This window comes from Silurus meridionalis, chromosome 7 (assembly GCF_014805685.1).
Source record: "Silurus meridionalis isolate SWU-2019-XX chromosome 7, ASM1480568v1, whole genome shotgun sequence".
Classification (NCBI taxonomy): domain Eukaryota; kingdom Metazoa; phylum Chordata; class Actinopteri; order Siluriformes; family Siluridae; genus Silurus; species Silurus meridionalis.
The window spans coordinates 4,747,895-4,768,890 of NC_060890.1; the positions used below are offsets into that span (position 1 = coordinate 4,747,895).

At 36.8% G+C, this 20,996-nt stretch overlaps 1 protein-coding gene across 1 annotated transcript; it reads right to left on the bottom strand.

Moving 5' to 3' along the window:
• Positions 1 to 1,536: 1,536 nt before the first annotated feature.
• Positions 1,537 to 20,661, bottom strand: LOC124388806. Its single transcript, XM_046853836.1, is given in 20 exon segments — positions 1,537 to 1,799; positions 4,992 to 5,165; positions 6,066 to 6,229; positions 6,453 to 6,525; positions 6,958 to 7,050; positions 7,140 to 7,291; positions 7,523 to 7,617; positions 7,619 to 7,691; positions 7,873 to 7,899; positions 8,039 to 8,111; positions 8,320 to 8,449; positions 11,922 to 12,130; positions 13,396 to 13,559; positions 13,903 to 13,975; positions 14,070 to 14,159; positions 14,244 to 14,395; positions 15,919 to 16,089; positions 20,133 to 20,159; positions 20,285 to 20,354; positions 20,564 to 20,661. Coding segments are annotated over 20 exon segments (2,094 nt in total). The 5' UTR covers positions 20,567 to 20,661; the 3' UTR covers positions 1,537 to 1,718.
• Positions 20,662 to 20,996: the final 335 nt, after the last annotated feature.

Genomic DNA, 20,996 nt, shown 5'->3' on the forward strand with positions numbered 1-20,996 from the left:
AAGTCTCATTTCAGCAAACTTGGATATATCTTCTTAATAGCAAATCTCTACATGTATTAGTGCACTCTTAATGGTTATATAGTACAATGCTCACTTCTGAGGGAATATGAAGCATCAATGTACAATTCTATCTATTGCTTTACTTTATTTCTGCCCTTGCAGGTAGTTTGCAGAATAAACAAGCTTTTCCGTGTACTTCCTGCCTTTGGACTTATCCACACAGACAGCTGAACCACCAGAAATGTGTGGAACAACAAAAGTTTACATCAAAGTTTAGAAGTAGTAATTACAGTGAAATTGTTCTGTCAGCAAAATGTTTTATGATGCCTGACTTTTTAAAAGCTGCATATAATTGTAATTGAAAACATTTCTCTATTATAAAGTTTTTGGGGGCTTTGGGACAACATTACAACAAGTAATGACATTTAAGGGAAAAGGTAAAGGTGCTTTATACTTCTCACATGCACATTACAGAACCTACAGAAAATTTTTTTTGTATATTCCAGCAATAATAGGAAGCTGTGGTCAGCCAGAACAAAACACACCTGGGGCACAGATGGTTATGGGCATTACTTAAGGGGCCAAAAACAGCAGCTTGTCAAAAGAAGGGGCTTGAACCCCTACTCCCAACCAATCCAATTAGTAACCCAGAGCCTTAATCACCTGCTTACTTACTAAATTATTATATTTGCATCGCGTTAGTCATTGTAAGAGACATTTAGCTAAATGGAGCAATCATGCACCAAAAAGAAAAAAGGTACACAACGTGATTAAGCGTAGTTGAATTTCTAGGCTGATAAGAAAACTTGCAGATTTATTTATTTACCATTAATACTTAACAGGTATGACAATATTTTACCGATTTGCATCTGCAGTGCATCGGCATAAGTCAACAACTATATGCACTGATTTATGTCAAGTTTCGCATATCAATTTACAAATATTTGCATTTGTAAAAAAAATATATAATTCTTATTTGTGCTATACTTTTATTTAAAAAGTGATCAATAATTTGTGACCAATATATTTTATTTAGATTAATTTCTACTAGTTTTTTGAGCGTGCTTTTTAAGTATCACTGCTGCTACGTGAATATGACGTATCACAACACTGCAGAGAAAGAGACATGTCCTGAGAGTCACAGACAATAAAGATTAACATGGCAGAGGTAGAGCATCTTCCCAGAGAACAAAAAAAGAATGTTTGATTTTTATTTAATCTTTTTTTTTACTACAAAGACCTGCTTGTAAAAGGGCCAGGTGTTAGAAGTCAGAAGGCACTTAAGTAAATATAAATAAAATAAATTAAAAGTAAACTATCTGTACCATTTTTAATTGCATGGCATAATTTTTTATATGATCGAAATCATATCGCACTGCATTTTCATGCAGTGAATCGTGTCGTATCGCGTCGGTAGCTGCTTTATATGTATAGTAGGCTAAACATTGAGATGCGAATCGCATCGGCCTCAGTTATAGAGATGCACTTCCTTATTTAAAATGATTCATTTAGACTCAAGAAAATTAGTCTTTTTTTTTTTAAAGTGATTTTATTTGAAATGTGCAGTGGTCAGCATTACTGTTTTAAGTATCAGACGACAACTGTAATAATTTAAGTGTATAAAAATATTTCAGGCTTGTTTAGAGCCACATGATGTTTGCACAGTAAAAAAAAAAAAAAAAAAAGTACAATAAATTAAAAAGCTAAAAATACAGAACTTAATAAATGTCTTTAAAAAAAACTTTCATTCTTCTTAAACCAGGTACGAAATTCCAAAACATCCTGGTTTCTGGTCCAATCTGTAATGAAATAAGTCTGCTTCAAAACTGGCCGGGGGAAAAAAAATAAATAAATAAAAAGATGACCAAACTAACATTACAAAACTTGAATTAAATATCATGCTGGTACAGGTCAAGAGGGTCAATAATCTGCATCAGAAGGTAGAAAAGTGTCATGTGTGTGAATTATTGCAGCCTGGGTGTTGGTACCAGATAGACTGGTTGGAGTAATTCAGAAACTGCTGACCTTCTGGGAATTTTACACACAGATCTCCTATCAGGGGTCGCCACAGTGGATCATCAGTCTCCATACCCCCCTGTCCTCTGCCATCTGCCTCTTTCAAAACAAGTACCTGCATGTCTTTCCTCACCACATCCATGAACCTCCTCCTTGGCGTTCCTCTTTTCCTCCTTCCAGGAGACTCTATCCTCAGCATTCTTCTACCGATATACTCCATGTCCCTCCTCTGCACATGTCCAAACCATCTCAATTTCGACTCTCTCAACTTGTCCCCAAAACGTTCTACATGTGCTGTCCCTCTAATGAACTAATTTTTAATCCTGTCCATCCTCCTCACTCCTAATTAAAATCTCAACATGTTCAACTCTGCCTCGTCTTTTAGTTAATGCCACCGTCTCTAAGCCATACAACATCGCAGGTCTCACCACAGTCTTATAAACTTTCCCTTTCACACTTGCAGATACTCTTCAATCACAAATCACTTCTGCCACATTTCTCCACCCACTGCACCCTCTTTTCACTCTTACACTCTTTTCTTCACTTCTCTAACACACTCTCCATTACTTTGCACTGTCATCAACATTCTCAAAGCAAATAATGCATCTGTGGTATTCTTCCTCGGCATGAAATCATACACAAATGGTCACCTCTTCTCTCAGCCTGGCTTCCACTACTCTTTCCCATAACTTCATGGTGTGACTGATAAACTTCATTCCCCTGTAGTTACTGCAGGTCTGCACATCTCCCTTATTCTTAAAGATCTGTACCAGCACACTCTCTCTCCATTCCTCAGGCATCCTCTCACAACAACCTGGCTAAAAACTCCACCGCCATCTCTCATAAACATCTCCATGCTTCTACCAGTACGTCATCTGGTCTAAATGACTTTCCACTCTTCATCCTCTTAATCACTGCGCTCACTTCCTCCTTACTAATCCTATTCACTTTCTATTTCACCATCTCCACACCATCCAACCTTCTCTCTCTTATTTTCCACATTCATCAACCCTCCATCTTCTCAACCCACCCTCTTTACTAGTCAGCACATTTCTATATCCATCCTTTATTGCTCTAACTTGCAGCACATACTTCCTAGCTTGGTCCCTCTGCCTGGCCAATCGGTACAAATCCATTTTTCCTTCCTTAGTGTACAACATCACATACAGCTCCTCATATGCCTCTTCCTTGGCTTTCGCCACATCCCTCTTTACCTGCTGCTGCATCTCCTTGTACTCCTGCCTACTTTTCTCATCTCTCTGCCGATCCAAATTATGTTTTGCCAACCTCTTTCTTATGCTTTCCTGCACATCATCATTCCACCACCATGTCTCTTTGTCTTCCTTTCTATTTCCAGATGTCACACCAAGTACCTTCCTAGCGGTCTCCCTTATTACTTCTGCAGTAGTTTCCCAAATCATCCAGCACCTCTTCAACACCACCACCAGGCCCCTGTCTGACCTCTTCTACAGTCTTCCTCCTTCAGTTTTCACCACCTTATTCAGGCCTTACTCTCCTCCTCTACTTCACCTCCAAAACCATCCTACAGACCACCATCTGATACTGTCTTGCTACACTGTCCCCTGCCAACACCTTACAGTCTCCAATCTCCTTCAGGTTGCATTTCCTACATAGAATATAGTCCAACTGTGTGCAGCTTCCTCCACTCTTATACGTCACCCTGTGATCCTTCTTAAAATAAGGATTTACCACTGCCATTTTCTATCCTTTTAGCAAAATCTACCACCATCTGCCCTTCTACATTCCTCTCCTTAAGACCATACCTACCCATCACCTTCTCATCACCTCTGTTCCCTTCACCTACATGCCCATTAAAGTCTGCCCCAATCACCAAACATTTATTTCTAGGTTCACCTTCTACCACTTCATCTAACTCACTCCAGAATTTTTCCTTCTCCTCCATCTCACAACCCACTTGGAGCATAGGCACTGATGACATTTATCATCATCACCCCTTTAAGTTTCAGCTTCACGTTCATCACCCTATCAGAAACTCTCTTCACCTCCACTACACTCTTACTGTACTCTTCCTTCAGAACTTCTTCCACAACATGAAAGAACAGTTTAAACCCACCTCCAATGTTCCTGGCCTTACTCCCTTTCCACTTGGTCTTCTAAACACACATTTCTCCTCTCCATCATATCAGCTACCTCTTTTCCTTTCCCAGTCATAGTACCAACATTTAAAGTGCCCAACCCAAACCTCCCCTCTCCTCCACTTCTCATTTCCCTGCTGTCTCTGTAGACGTCTTTCTCCTCTCCTTCTCCTCCTTTGGCCAGCAGTAGCCCAATTTCCACTGGTACCCTGTTGGCGAATGATACCTGTGGCGGTTGTTAGTAACCGGCCTCGACCAATCTGGTATGAATTTCTGATTCGTGATCCACATATTTGATTTGCCACATTTTACGCTGGATGCCCTTCTGAAAGCAACCGTTCTCGTTTATCCGGGCTTGGGACCGGCACTAAGCGTGCACTGGCTTGTGCAAACCTAATGGCTGGGTTAAATAAACTAAAAGACTCAAAAATAAAAAATAAATGAAAAAATTGGATGAACAAGCTTCCAATACAATTTCCGGTCTTCCAATCACTACTGCAAACCTTTTTCTCACAGGATGTTCTAGGGAAATTCTATAGATCAGAATGTTAGAAAATCCCAAGAGATCAGCAGTTTTTTAAATACTTAAAACAGCCCATTTGTTACCTACAGTATATCAATATCTACATGTTTTTTGATAAATAATTGAGCTATTTAATAACTACATGAACATACATGTTTATAAGTGCTAATATTAAATTCGACAGGTATGAGTTAATTCTGCCGCATTTCACCTAGATGATACAGTACAAAAAAGGTAGCTGGTTATAAGGGGATACAAGAAACAAAATGCAGTGTTCCTTACTCACCATGTGCCTAGAACCAAAAGATGACACATAGAAGCATTGCAGTACATACACAGATACTGTAGACATTGATGTCAGCTGAATTTGACTGCCCACTTGCTTTAGTTCTTCGGTCTTGAGAGGTCACAACTCTGTCGTTTATGGGCCGAGTGTGCCTGAAGTTATTAGTCATTAGGTGAGGGGTCCTGGTCTTGTTGAAATACACACTAGCACTGAAAAGATTAACCTTGGAGAGAAATAAAAGCAGAAAACTTGCAATTATTTACGCATTGTTTTGGGATTTTTTTTTGTGATTCTTTGGAAAACTACATACAGGGCACGAAGCTGCAATGTTTTCTATAGCATACACTGTAAAATAGCATTGAGTGCTTACCTTAAAGCCGTATAACCACTCATTTTGTATCATATGGCACTATTTCCAATTTGGCGAAGCTACAGTATAAGGGCAATTTTGGGTCCAAGTGTCAAGCTTTATTTGTCATATGTAAAGATGTCAGTGACCATTTGCACAATGAAATGCTTAAGTGAGGCTACAGGCAAACTACAGCAAATATTAACAATATTAAACAAAGAGAAGAGGAAATAAGGGGGTATAGGAAAGTTATAATGATCTACCTGTGTGTATTATATTATATATATATATATATATATATATATATATATATATATATATATATATATATATATATATATATATATATATATATAGTTATTTTTACATGTACTTTTATAAAAAAATATTGAAGATGGAGGTGTACAAGAAGAATGTATATCTTAAAGTAGAAAGTATGCAAAAATACATGGCATGCAAGTAAGATGCAATAGTACAGAATGCAATGGTTCTCCTTCTAATCATGCAAAAGCCTGATCAAGATCACTTTCCTTCAATATAACTTTCATTCACTTCTAATATAACCAATAAAAACTGACGCTAATGCAAAGTGACAAAATTGCGGTTCTGATTGTGGTTTTGGTGCTAGAAACTTGACCGTACTTCAAGAAAGTCTTTTTTAAGCTCTTGAGCACTCTTTAATTACTTGTATTTCAACAAAAGTCACTTTGGAAAAAGAAATACTTGCCAAACTGATAAATCCAAATAAATAGTGTGATATTTCCACAAACTTACCAAATCATGGCTAACTTTAATAGGATCTTTAAAGACAGTCCACACAACAGCTTCATTACAAGGTGGTGTGGTCAGAGAGCCCAAGTAGCGGTAATATTTAGTCCGATCCACTCCTTCAAGCAAACTGTCCATGGTAAGATTCTCCGTGATTGTTACTGAGTCACCTGAAAAACATTAATTTGTTAATCATTCATTGTTCTGTAAACTTACCTACAGTATGGGACAAATCCAAAGCAGAATATTTTAATCTGGCAAAATTTGTGTGACCACCTGAAGAAAAATCAATACTTCCTAAAGTTATAGCAGTTTACACTAGCCATACAAGTGTAGCATCATAGACGACTGGTCTATAAAATAAATTTACCAGCATGTTTCTTGGTTCATTACCTGCTTTAGAGATATTTGCTAGGTAGGAGGTTAAGGTCTTCCAGCTGTTGGGCTTACCAGTGTCTCTTGTCGCCTATACAAAACAGTATGCAACAAAATATAACAACACTATGGATTAGAAATTTGCCTGCTTTGCCTCCAAGTTGTACCCATGACCTGCATTGAATTCAGAAATCTCAACATTTACAGATTTTTTTTAAACCCATTTTATTTTTAATGCACCGGTATCCTACATGCACCAGAACCTCAAATACGGTTTGCATGCTTGTGACTTTTGCATACATAAAATGCCATAATTTTCCATAACAAATGGTTCATTTGCAAACTATAGTATCTTGAGATTTACATAACAAAAAGATCATTCACACCCAAGACCAAACCCTGAACTTCCCAACCCCATTTTGTTCCCCACCGCCAAGTAATATTTTGCACTAGGTAGTAATGTTTGATGCCATTACAAATCCCCTATAATGTACATTTAAACTTGGATATAAAGCAACTGTACCTCAACAAAGAAACCAAGAACAGCAACCCCCTTTGGATCTTTGAGGACACTTACAGTCGAACTGTATCCTGCTTTAATATTCACTATGTGCAGCTAGTTACACAAAGACAAAGGAAAAAATCAATTAAAATCAGGCAATGAAAAAAAAAAGGTGTGTATAATATGCAAGTGTGCATTTAAACCTCCATAGAGAATCTTCTGCTATTTATAGTGTGCTCAGATCCAGGCGTGGAGCTGCCGTTGCCCCAGTGAAAGTGGAAATGCTGGCTATGGTAAATGCCAGGAAGCGCTCCACCTTGAACCACCATCTGGTCTTGATTTAATGTGACCTTAACTAAAGTCAAAGTAATTGGAATATGACTGAGGAAAATAATACTACAGAAAATCCAGAAATAGTGAAGAAATTGAGGATTTTTCACTAGAAAAAGCTTATAAGAATTAGGGTTGTAGTTAATGGTTATAATTAATTTTTTGATTTTAATTTAAATTTTTAATAATTAATACTAATTTTTGAGCCACAAATGAATTAAAATAGGAAAACAGACAGCACAGTGGGTACACAAACCATCCCTGCCAGTATTAGCCATTTCACTCATGACCGTGCCATCATCATAACCAGTGAATTTGAATGATGTTAAGTTCACGTCAGCCTGGACATTTGGTCACAATGTTAATAGGAGATTGGCGGCTTCCATTGCAGTATGCTTTGGGGATTAAAGACCAGGTTGATTCATCTGAAAAACATGCGTTGTTTCCTCAGAAAACACTAAAAACACTTTTCTTCAACAACAAAGAAGGCAAAAGTCAGATTTCTTTGACCATTTTAAGAAAAAACTTTTTTTTTTTTTCCAAGCTTGAAATCAGTCACAGTGCAAGTTTAGCTTTAAATTAGCATTGGGAAAAAAGCATACTCACCACATAATGGAAACTTATAGCACCAAGCTGAAAAGAGAATAAATTCCTTCCTAATTCTCAAATGTTATAAACATTCAACATAGAATTGGTAACAATTAACTACAAAATATGCAAATATGCTAAAACAGCATGCAATTTTTATGAATGTTTAAGAATTGTTGCTTGCCTTTTGAGGAATCAGCACTCGTGGCCACAGGGAGAAACCAAACAACAAAGAGGTACAGAAGCAACAAGAAGACCTAGAAAGAAAAATCTATTTTTTTGTGATTCTAGAGAAAGAAATTTGGGCATTTTTATTTCTTGCCCTAAATGAAAATTGATCAATAAAAAAACCTATATAAATAATGTACTGCAAGCAAATACTTGACTTGAAAGCAGAACTTTGCACAGGAGCACAAAAAGAGATGTATTGGTGCATATACAAGTAACATTTTAACAACAAATTACCATTTTACTAACTTGGATTTGACTGGTTTGGTTTCCTTCATATTGCAGGGAGTTTTCATTGCCCACTTTTAAACCATAGCCTAGTTTTAGCCACGCCTCTTTAATTGGCTCCTGCCATTTTCCCATCAACCTATTGCATGTAGCAGGTTGCGTTCTGGGCTGCAAGCCACATTTAGTGACATTTTGTTTAGGAAAAAGAGTTGATACTCAGCTTAATTACTTGTTAGATGTAGTGGATAAGGTATTGGACTTTGGGTCTAAAGGTTATTAGTTCAAATTCTAACCACTGCAATTTGGCACTCCTGGGCTGCTAAACAAGACCTAAAACCATGTAGCTGCTTAGCTGTATTGAATGTACTGAATGAGTTTTAAAAATCTTAGTCACTCTTTATAAGGGAAAATGCCTAAAATGTAAATTATTATTTTGTAAAAATAGATTAGAATGATTAGGAGATCTAAATTTTTTATTTCAATGCAAATTCTTAACATAAATCCACAGTTTGCCAACTCTGGAAGGCTGTTCCATAACTGTTTGGCTTTGTAAGAGAAAGCCCTGCCTCCTGTTGTAGTCTTCGTTATTTGAGGTACCAACAAATAGCCTGCACCTTTTGATCAAGATAGGTGCTAAAGATTTAAATAAATTCAATTCATTTTTATTTGTATAGCGTTTTTACCAATGAACATTTTCTCAAAGCAGCTTTACACAGATAATGTGGTGATAAAGAATGAATAAGATGTTCTTTATGTGTAAGTTTGTCCCTAATGAGTAAGCCGGTAGTGAGTGTCATTTAAAAACTCTGCATGGCATAAGGAAGAAACCTTGAGTGGAACCAGACTCATGAGGGAATCCAGAGAGAGAGAGAGAGAGAGAAGGATTATTAAGTATCCTTATTGTTGTATAAAAGTTAAGGACACTGTGCAGTTTGGGACTCAGGCAAGACTCACTATAGCATCATAAATGAAAGGGAGAACCAGAAGGTAACACAGACATTAGGGATCTCAGGGATGAGTGAACGTGTGAGAGTAAGGGGACGACAGCATACAAATATCCCAGTTCACCGAACACTATATCCATGATCCCTGTAGATCTGCTCCTTTACCTAAGACAATTCTACTGATTGAAGGTTTGACTAAATAAATGTTTTCAGCCTCGATTTTAACACTGAGACTGTGTCTCAGAATCTGCCCCCTGCTGTAGTCTTTATTATTTGAGGAACAAATAGCCTGCAGCTTTTGATCTAAGTAGGCATGGAGAATCATATTGGTACAGAAGTTTACTCAGATACTGCGGTGCGAGACCGTTAAGTGCTTTATATGTCAGTAGTAGTATTTTATAATCAATACAAGATTTAATTGAGGCCCAGTGTAGACTGAAAAAACAGGGCTAATGTGGTCATCATTTCTAGATCTAGTAGGGCTGCTGCATTCTGAACTAACTGAAGCTTTTTTATGCATTTACTCGAACAACCAGACAGTAAGGCGTTACAGTAGTCTAATCTAGATCTAACAAAAGTATGAACTAGTTTTTCTATATCCTGTAATGACATCATATTTCTAATTTTAGCAATATTTCTAAGGTAAAATAAAGTGATCCTGGTAATATTATTCACATGAGCCTCAAAAAAAAGACTCGGGTTAATAATCACTCCAAGGTCTTTGACTGCTGTACACACTGAGACAGAAACACTATCCAGAGAAGCTACGTAATCTACAAAATTAAAAAAAGTTTATTTCTAGCTGCATGTCGTTCTAGTAAAAGTACTTCCGTCGTATTAGAATTAAGCAGAAGGAAGTTTTCAAGCATCCACTGTCTAATGTCCTTTACACACTCATCAACATTTTAAAGCTGATCTCTCTCATATGGCTTTGCTGAAATATAGAACTGTGTTTATGTATAATTTCACCCAGGGGCAGCAACTATATAGAGAAAAGCAATGGGCCTAAGTCAGATCCTTGTAGAACTCCAAACTTTACCTCAGAGAGTTTGAAGAACTTACCATCTACATCAACAAAAATTATAGCGATCAGTCAAATAAGACCTAAGCCAGGAGAGAGCTGTTTCCTTTATTCCAACAACATTCTCTAGTCTAGCAAGGAGGATAGTATGATTAATAGTGTCAAATATGGGGATCATAATGGAACAAAAGTTTGCTGCACTATTCAGTGCTTTATACGTCAGTAGTAGTATTTTGTAGTAGTATATTTAAGTGTTTAGCCTGCTTTAAACATACTTAATTTAACTAATCTTGCTGCATACTGTAGTTGCAATTGGGTGTGTTGTAGGAGAAAAACACAAATATATTCAATTTGTGAAGTACTTCTACAAATGGAATTGTCCTTAAGCAAAAATATGCAGGATAAAATGTACTCCAGGGTTAGGAACCTGTGCACTCACTAAACAAATTATTTACATATTTTGACCTATCATAACTACTTGTTTGTGTTTGTTTTTTTTAGAATTAATATCTCATTCAATATCCTGGTTTCCAGATAACCTGTCTGACAGGCCTTGGTTGGTTCAACTGAGTAGCAGCATGCCTGAACAGGTGGCCTGTAGAACAGGAAGGGACTCTTTTTCAATTCAACATTAAATCAAGTTCTATAATGACTCTGCAAAAGCTACTGTAGGGTGTATTATTGATGTTTAGGAGGAAAAGTACAGGATAGGGATGGACGGATTTGGGAAGACCAAAGTGTTATTTGTGGGAGAACATGGTACCCCAGCTTGTCTTTATTAAAGAAGAGTTTTTGGTAGGTCAGTGATTATAAATACCTTGGTCTCCACCTAAACACTGGAGGACCAACATCTTGGCATTCTACAAGATGAGCATGAGTTGACTGTACTTCCTGAGGATTGTACTTCCAGACTCTCTAATTTACTTTTGGAGACCTTTTGCCAGTCTAGGGTTGCAATATTCTTTGCTGCAATCAGCTGAGGGAGCACCAAAGAGGTTTAATATGCTTATAAGGAACGCTGATTCTGTCTAGCTGTATAATTTTCCTATCATTGTGTGTATATATATATATATATATATATATATATATATATATATATATATATATATATATATATATATTAATAGCAAATACAGACACACAACACAGCTTGTAACCTGGGTTTAAGATTGAACTAGGGGAATTATATACAATAGCTATAAGCTTTTTCACCACATTCCCTATTTATTGCAAAAAAAAAGGAATTTGTTCCTTGAAATGAAAAAAACCTATAATAGCAGTTTTTTTTGCAGCACCAAACAACCAATGAAAAAGAGTATAAAATGAACAAACAGTGATTTCCAAAAAAAAAAATTTTATTTGCTAGAAATTAGTTGCTTAAATATATTAATTATTAACTAAACCTTAACAGAAAAATAAACAAACAGACTGCGATACAAAACATACACTCTCTACGAGGTTATAAGTGACAGTTTTAAAATATCTTTAATAAAATAAATATACTGTAGACATTTACGTATAATTTATATTCTGCCTGTGTGTGCGCACGACTTCATTAAGGCACGATTGATACATTCAGTGCAATCAAGTGTCTAGACTAAAGAAACACTCTCATAACCACACTGTTTGAAGTAGATGGGGATTACAAACACCGAAACAAGGCCAAGCAGAGGAGGGCCGTGCTGACAGACAGAGTGTGATGAAGTGCACTCGATGGGATTGTGCTGGGTGCGGCGGTTGTCGTCGGTTGCGATGTCACGACCCTACCATTGAGAGCCTGAACCGGTCTGTAGTTGGTGATGATGAAAGGATCGGTCGTGGTATTGGTGTGCACTGTGGAGCTGAAGAGATCGATCTAGTGGCAAAAAAAGAATAAAATAGCTCGATTTAAAATGCGATTAGTGAATCTGTAGTTGTATAATCCTAATCTTAGGCTTCTCTAAGTGAAAATAAAAACAATGGAATGATTTGCAAATTTTAGAAAATAATAATTTATTCATAATAAAACATAGAAAACATATCAAATGTTTAAACTGAGAAAATGTACCACTCTAAAGAAAAAATGAGGTCAATAGATAAAACAGATGGCTGCAACACATCTCTAAAAAAAGTACCAGTAAATGTTAAGTAAGTAAGTAAGTAAGTATGTAAGTAAAACAGTTGGAGAAGGATTTTGCAACTAATTAATTTAATTGAAAACAGGTCAATAAAATGATTTGGTATTCCGTCTGTAGCGGACGTTTTTTGAAAAGGCAGGAAAGTTTTCCAGTGATGGTGCCAAGGCAAAAGGCAAAACACAAAAAATGATGGATTTCATTGCCATTTGAATTGAATTTTCATTTCGGTGCATCCCTAAAATATTATCGTTGGTGTGGCCCTCTGACACAATTCAGGTTTCTCATGTGGCCCCTTGTAAAAATAATAATTCATCTCACGCACATGCGCATTTGACAAAAATACCTGATTAAACTCAAGCGAAGTGAACACGCACATAAAAAAACACACACACAAAGTCTGTGTTTTCTACCCTGAAACACGTGAAATCAAAGCATCGATCTGTTGTGACTGACACCCATGTGAAAGAATTGCTTCGAGAAGCAACAACGGAATACGAGGCAGATTTGAAGGGGATTGTTCAAGGCAAGGATGCCAAAAGTCCCACTAAGTAACATGCATAGTAAAAGAAAAACGCTATTGTAAATTATTATATTTTTGTTTGTGGACTTGGTTTAACAGAGTTTGTGTGTGTGAGACAGTGCACACAATGTTCATTGTTGAAAATGACTGTCCTGTGGTCTTAGAACTGTAGGAGTCAATTTCTGTCATTATGTTGGTGTGTGACATTTACAATAAATCTGGCTGAGCAGAGGTGTGTGTGTGTAAGAGGAAGGGATGGGTGATGTTCATGTGTGCCCGTGTGTATGATGTGGCTCTTTGCGGTAACACAGTAAAAAATGTGACTCTCGGTCTCTGACTGGTTGGCCACCCCTGCTCTAGAGCACACTTGAATTGCTTGTATTCGGCACTTTGGAAAAAAAAATACTTGGCAAACTGATAAGTCGAAGAAACAACACATAGTGATATTTCCACAAACTTACAAAATCTTTTCCACAAACTTACCAAATTTTTGCTGACTTTGATTGTGTCTTTAAATACAGTCCACACCACATTTTCGTTACAAGTCGGCGTGGTCAGAGAGCCACGGTAACGATAATATTTTGTCCGGTCCACTCCTTGAAGCAGGCTGTCAATTGTGAATTGATTTTTAATGTCCACTGAGGCAGCTGAAATCAAGGGGAAAAAGGGGATTTAGATTTAAAGTAGAAGATTGTGGTGCAAGAAAGATACTACAGATCACAGTTGATCCGGTTTCCTGTTAGTAATCTCAAGCACCTCAGGTTCATCATCGTAAGAGAGGAACCTGATTTGTTTGATTGAGCGGCATTCTTTTACATAGCTGCCATTTGATTGGTTGTTCTAAGAAAAAGCTCCAATTGAATAACCCATTTGGCCACATGGAGCTTTTTCTTAGAATGACCAATCAAATGGCAGACGTTGTGTAAAAGAATGGCACTTTTCAATGGGTTCAGTGTCATATCAGATACATAATAAGAATTATTTTCGTACCTTCTTTAGTAATATTTGCTAAGAGCGACGTGAGGTTCTTCCAGACTTCTGGTTTGCCAGTGTCATTGGTTGCCTACGAATATAACAAAAAAGAACCACAATGTATTATTTCCAAGGCAACTACACATGCATTTTAAACCTGAGCGAAGATTAGAGTTAATACTTACTTCAATGAAGAAACCAAGAACAGCATATCCTGTTGAGTCACTGAGAGCAGCAGTGGCATTTAAATCAGCCCTACTATTCACTATGTGCATCTAAAAACAACAACAATAAAAAATGCTGAATAAATTGCAGTCTTAAATTCCATTAAGGTTTTTTTTAGACATTTTTTTCCCTACCTCCATTGCATATTGTTGTCCATCCACGGTGTGTTCTGATCCATTGATAGAGGAGCCGTTACCCCAGTGGAAGTGCAGCTGAGTGGTATTGTACTGGCTCTGAAGGCCTCCACCTGACACGCCAATGTTCAAAGCATCCGAAAGAATTTTCACTAAAGAGGCAAAGAATTCTTATATCAGTGTCTCAATAGTAATCCGACCCATGGGTGCCTCAGATTCTTTGCTACATGAAAAAAGTATACTAAGGTGTAACTGGGACTTGTAATTTATAAAAATGAATGCTTGCACGTCGGTATTACATGCAGTAGTAAGTGGCTTGTGTATCCTATTAATGATGTCACGGGCCAGTCCAGAGACCAATAATCAAGATGGCAGACAATGGTGTTAGTGCGAGCATGGAACAGCGTGTGGTGCTAAAGTTTCTTACAAACGAAGGCGGAAAACCCGTGGATATCTACAGAATATTTCAAGCACAATACGGTGATGATACGCTCAGCCACAGTAAAAAATTAATTGGTATATATGTTTTAAATATTGTCCGTCAGCGGGATAAGTGTATAAATGTAGTAGGCGAGTGTATAAAAAAATAAATGCAGTTTCCACTCCTTGTAATTGTTCTTTTATTATATAAAAATCAAATGTCCCAGTTTGACTTGAACACCCCTTGTGTGTTTATATATTTACACTATATGGATAAAAGATTAGGGACACCTGACCGTTCCTGCCATATGAAGTTCTTCTCCACTAAGTTACCACTAAGCTGGATGCACACAATTGTATGTGTGCCTCCAGCTTTGGATGTAGTATAATACAATTTTGCGTTCACTTGAACTTGGAAACCCAAACCTCCAGGGCTCCAGGAAGATCTGGTTTACATGGTTTGGATAGGAAGATCTTGAGTTGCCTGCTCTAAACAACTTTGTGAAGAACTGAAACACTGACTGCACCACAGGCCTCTTTACCCTACATATCAGTACCTGACTTTATTTGTGGCTGTTGAACACAAATGTCCACAAGCATACTCTGAAATCTAGTGGAAGATCTTCCAAGAGGAGTGGAGGGAATTATAAGAGCAAATTAGGACTAAATGTGGAATGCAATGCTTAAAAAGCACATACTATACTTATGAACAGGTTTCCACAAACCTTTGGCAATATACTATTTATATAGTATTCAACATACCAATAGCAGGTGGATAAAGCATTTGTCTCAAAAATATTCTTCTAAAATCTTGTTTTCCAAATCATCAGCCCTATACCCCCATGCACAATCACTACCACCTGTCATGCAGTTGAAATGTGTTTGTGGTGATACGTCATTCACCGGACATACATGATGTCCATCTTGGTTTCATCAATCCAAAGGAAATTGTTTTACTTTATTTTACAAACTAATAAATAACAACTTGTATATTTTCTATTCTTGTTAAATGAGGACCGCAAACTTGTAGTTCATCCACAGATAAAAAAAAATCGAATTTGAAGGCCATATTCAGTACATTCTTTTCCATGACTGTGCAAATATAAGCAACTACAGTATGCAACAGGAGGGTTTCCAGTAAAAGGTTACACGTCAAAGCAAAAAACGGCTTTCTGGACAAGACCTAGGCTAGGATAAATATTGTAATCATATTTTGCTGTATATAGTGTCAGCTGTTGTGACTCTTGTTACTCACCTGACTTTCCAGTGTTTTCAATGTTTATGAGGTGGGAACTGTCATTGAAGCCAGTGAAGTTGAACGCTGTCAAGTTTATATCAGCCTTTACATCAGCGGTCACGATATTGATGGGAGACTGGCGAGTACCATTGCAGTATTTTGGTGATAAAGTAGACCACATGCTTGCATCTATTGAGAAAACAAAGAAGGCAATAACAATCTATTTGCAGCTTATTTCCATTTCTGCTGAGCAGCTAAGCTTTGCTAAAGGAGCCAGCTGTGGCAGCTTGGTAGCACTAGGAATTGAACTCATGACCTTCCAATCAGAAATCCAACATCTTATCCACTACCAAGTCCCACATTCAATACTCTAATGAACAATTTGCACTGTGTGACCACAAATTGTGTCTTAAATTAGTTTCTTGCTCACATATTTGGTTTTTATAATAAATATATTGATTAGAGTGTGTAGATATAAAGAGGGCAGTAAAAAGTACAGTATATTTAAATAAATTGATCACTTTTACTGATCAGGATCACTGTTTGGTGAAAACAAGGTACGGTCCTGTGAGAAAATCCAGGTCAGGTTGCAGTTTCTAATCTATTAAAAATAATATGAAGTGGATGTGGAATTTGGCTTAATAATGTTCGCTCAGCATTTAAAATTTTACTTGCCATATATATTTAGCATTGCGAAAATGTGAAAAGAAAATGTGAAAATCTACGGATCCCTCAATACATTTTTTATAGGTTGTAGATGTTTAATAAGAATTTCAGCATTTATTTCCTGGTACTAATTGTTTATCCGACCACCAAACACATTTGTGGTACTTGGATTTATTCTATTAGGCTAAATGTATAAACAGTAAAATAGCTTTAAACATCTACCCTTGTTTATAGCCTTCAGTTTCAAAAAAAGCATGAAGATCAGAGAGCTGTCTAGGGGAGAAAAGCAAGCCATTTTGAATTGGGCTTAGTCAATAAAGCAATTTGAAAGGTCCTATAATAGAAAAAAGCCACCAATGATTCAAAGCATTCAGTCTCATCCGGTGAAGGAAGTTGCATGGCTTGGGCTTGCCTATCTGTATATGCAACAAGCGTAATACTCACTACTAATGCTAGCAACAGAATGTATGAAATTTACAGAGGAGTACCCAAAATAATCAGAAATAACATTATCATGCATCAAGAAAACACGCTGCTAAAACAACAGTGGGCTTTATAAAAGGAAAGCAGTGGACGATTTTAGAGTGGTCAAATAAATTAGCACAAGTAACCATGCATTCCCCCTCCTGATGAAGGGAATGCAGGAAAAAACTGAAAGAGGTTTCGGTACAAGCCTGAAAATGAATATGATAATGGTATCGAGTTGCAAGCTTGAAGCAAGCAAAAAATATGCAACCAAATATTAAGTGTTATTTACTGTTACTTAGTACAAGACGTCTTATACTTTTGTTAGCCTGCAAATTAGGTACCGTATTTTTCTGACTATAAGCCGCTACTTTTTTCCTACGTTTTGAACACCGCAGCTTAAACAACGAAGCGGTTAATTTATGAATTTTTCCTTGGTTTTTCCCGGTTTCACAAATGTCAAGCCAAAAAACTGAACCCCATAACATTAGAACAATGAAATTTCCGAACGAAAACGAAAAAACACACCTCACCTGTGTTCTGAGCTGCACGGCATCGGGAGAAAAAAACGTTTTTTTTTTACGCACGACGATGCCAAAAGATAAACTCTCGAGAGAAATAGTTGTGAAAGGAAGGAGGAAGACAGTGAACAATGACTTTCTTGGTAGGCTACTGTTTAGATACAAGCCGTTGTAACGTGTTGAGTCTGGGTGAAGGGAGAGCTCACTAACTCCAGTTGCAACAGAAATCATATAAGCACAGACAGGTTTCCAAAACTTGTGCTTTTTTATTTTTCTTGGCAACAGCATTACGGGTTAGTCAGTTACCGGAAAAATGCTGTGCCGGTCTTTTCCCAAAAAAACGCTATGCTCCTAAAGGGAGCGCAACATATTTTACCCGTTACACCGTGTGTAACGTGTCTTTTGTTAAAGCCTGTGTAAAGTACATTAGTGTAGTGTAAGACTGCGGCTTATTTATGTTAAAAATATTTGTCAAATTCAGTGAGTGCGGCTTATATATGGGTGCGCTTTATAGTCCGGAAATTACGTAGTCTGATACATAATATTCAATGAGCAATATATACAATAAGCATCTAGATATTAAGACCAGGAAATAAAAGCTAAAATCTTAATCTCTGGTCTATTTTTAATTTTTTCAATCTAAAATTCGTTTCAGTCCACAGTTTTGGAAAGGATTAGTTTAAAATCCCATTTGTGTAAATAGGTCATTTCCAAGTTTCTAATCTTAATATAACAATTTTGAGGAGTGGTAGAGGATTTGGCAATTAATTAATTTCATTTATAATACATCATTTGATTGTGCACAAATCCCCAATCCACAGTGAACAGGGATTGTCCAAATTAAAATGAACAATTTTTTCATTTGAAAATGATACGGTCCTGCGAGGAAAATCCAGTTTAGGTTACGGATTTGAATCTATTCAAATTGATTGGATAGGGTTTGACTTCAATAATCTCGGCTCTGCATTTAAATTCATCAGAAATTCAATAATGCGGAACAGCATCGCTAAAAAGGAAAAACCTCTCCCAAACCGTTGCCGCGACGAGGCCAATGATTTCTCAATTGCTATGGGCTGAAGACATGGGTTTGAGATCAAAACAAGAAGACGGTTTAGGATCCGAATGCTGAGAATTGAGAACGCAAGCTCTAATCACGTCCTCGCTTCTTTACACCGTTTATTATATTGATTCTAATATATACAGAGGCGCAGGCAAGTAGTGGCTATATATTTAAATGCTAAATGCTGTAACTGTAAATATTCACATGTATTTGATTACTTTTACTACCCGAAACTGCATGTACATACTAGATGTAAGAGATTGAGTAAATATGGGCCTGTTTGTTACGGTCCTGTGGGAAAATAAAGGTCAGATAACAGAAAAATAATTATGATGCATATGTGGGATGCAAATTGACACACAGTAATGTTGACACAAACACTCAATGTACAGTGAATAAATAATTAAATAAATAAATACATAATTCTTCTATCAGGTGGTCACCATTTCAGACTTTATATACAACGATGAGCCATAACATTAAACCCACCTGCCTAATATTGATTAGGTCCTTTTTATAAAATCAGGGAAGTAGTAACTCAGTGGATAAGATGTTGGCCTTCTGTTTGGAAGGTCATGGGTTCAATTCCCTGCTGCCACTGCCCTTTAGCATGGCCCTCAACTGATAAATGTAAGCTGCTCTCCATAAAAAAAACACCAATACTACAAGGCACTGTAGATGATCTGTGTTGTTTGGTGTCCTGTAAGTCCATGGATCAGATATGGATCACCAAATGCTTAATCGCTTTGAGATCTATAAAATTTCATGGGCAAATCAACACCTGGAACATTTTGAAACCGTTCCGGGAAACAGTTTTTGGGGCATGGAGCATTATCCTGCTGGAATACCAGTGCCATGAAGGATGGAATTCAGCTTAAGAGGTTAAGGCTGTGGATTTTGGATCTGAAGGTTGTTTCTGAGCAAGGTCGAAAGAAAACAACGATCAGGTCGGTGTCATATTAACATCCACAAGAACGGCAGAACATAGCCCAAAGCATTAAACCATTTCTGTTGGCCCAATTTGTGTTGCTTTTTCCTTCCCAACTCTCATCATTGTGTTGTTTACTTGATATTCTGTGGACCACTTTTGGGAACACCTAATAGGATTTCCCAGTCGTTCAGCCATCTCAGTTCATTCCTTGCTAACCTGTTTCGATCTTTTCACTTTCCTGCTTTTCTTTGAATGCTGACTGATATTTTATACTGATATATATAGCAAGGGCCATTGTACCAGCATGGTGAATGTTACTCAAGTCACCTGTTGGTGGTTTTAAAGTTATGACTGTTCGTTCATTAGGTTTGTTCATACAGTAAGATTATTAACATTTTAAGATTTTATCAGCCATGCACCATATGATTTTTTTTAGATTCTCATTTGTTCAGTTTAGATTTGCAAATTAGTTAAATTATGCATCTAAACACATCTATGCACTTAGAAGTTCATTATCAAAATGAAAAATCTCTTCTGCACATAAACTAGACCCAGACCATACAATCAGGAGAATAAAGGGAAAACTTACTGCATGCTGGCAAGGTATAGCAGTAGTCTGTAAGGGGTTAGAAAAAAGTTGGTATATTTGGTAATATTGATAATATTAGTATTGTAATGATTCAACTTCAATTTGTCAGTCTTGACAATAATGCAGTCTGTAATAATGCAGACATGACTTACCTACAGAGCCTTCACTGTAAACAGTGAATGGCAAACAGGTGATGAGGAAAAACACAAGCTGTACATTCACCTGCAAACATAAAACAGGGTTAAAGCAACACGTCACAATATTTCAGAGAATCTTGATATTTCGGCAAACAGAAAATGTAGTTAAGTTCTAATAATAACGCTTTGCATGTCCTCTTGTAAATATAAATGAAAAACAATACAAATAATAACCAAAATGTATTTCTTCAGAAAATATTCTGTCATTAGTGTACTATGTAAAAACAGGCTTACCATTTTTGAGGGAAGGGTTCAAGTGCAGTGCAGAATTCTAGGTGTCGCTCTCGATGGCTTCTTTAAATACACCTTTAATGCTCCGTGTGGGAGTGTCGAGTGACTCTGAAGACAACACCTATGGAATTTCAAAGGCATCATATGACCTGATTAAATGATAACTATCCCATGACAGCACCTGCCTTTATTATGAAAAAAAAAAAGAAAAAAAAAGAAGAGCATTTGTTCTGGCAAGATTTGCTTTAGTCCCTTATAAATTGGGGTCTCTGTGATTCCAGGGATTTAATTTGGAAAATGACTGTAATGGTTATAATTTTTTTATTTGCCTTTTTTCTTGCTTAGATGTACCTTTTGATTAATCCTGAGCTGATTAAATTGATAAAATATTAAGTAAAATAAATAAATAAACAAACAAACAAATAAATAAATAAAT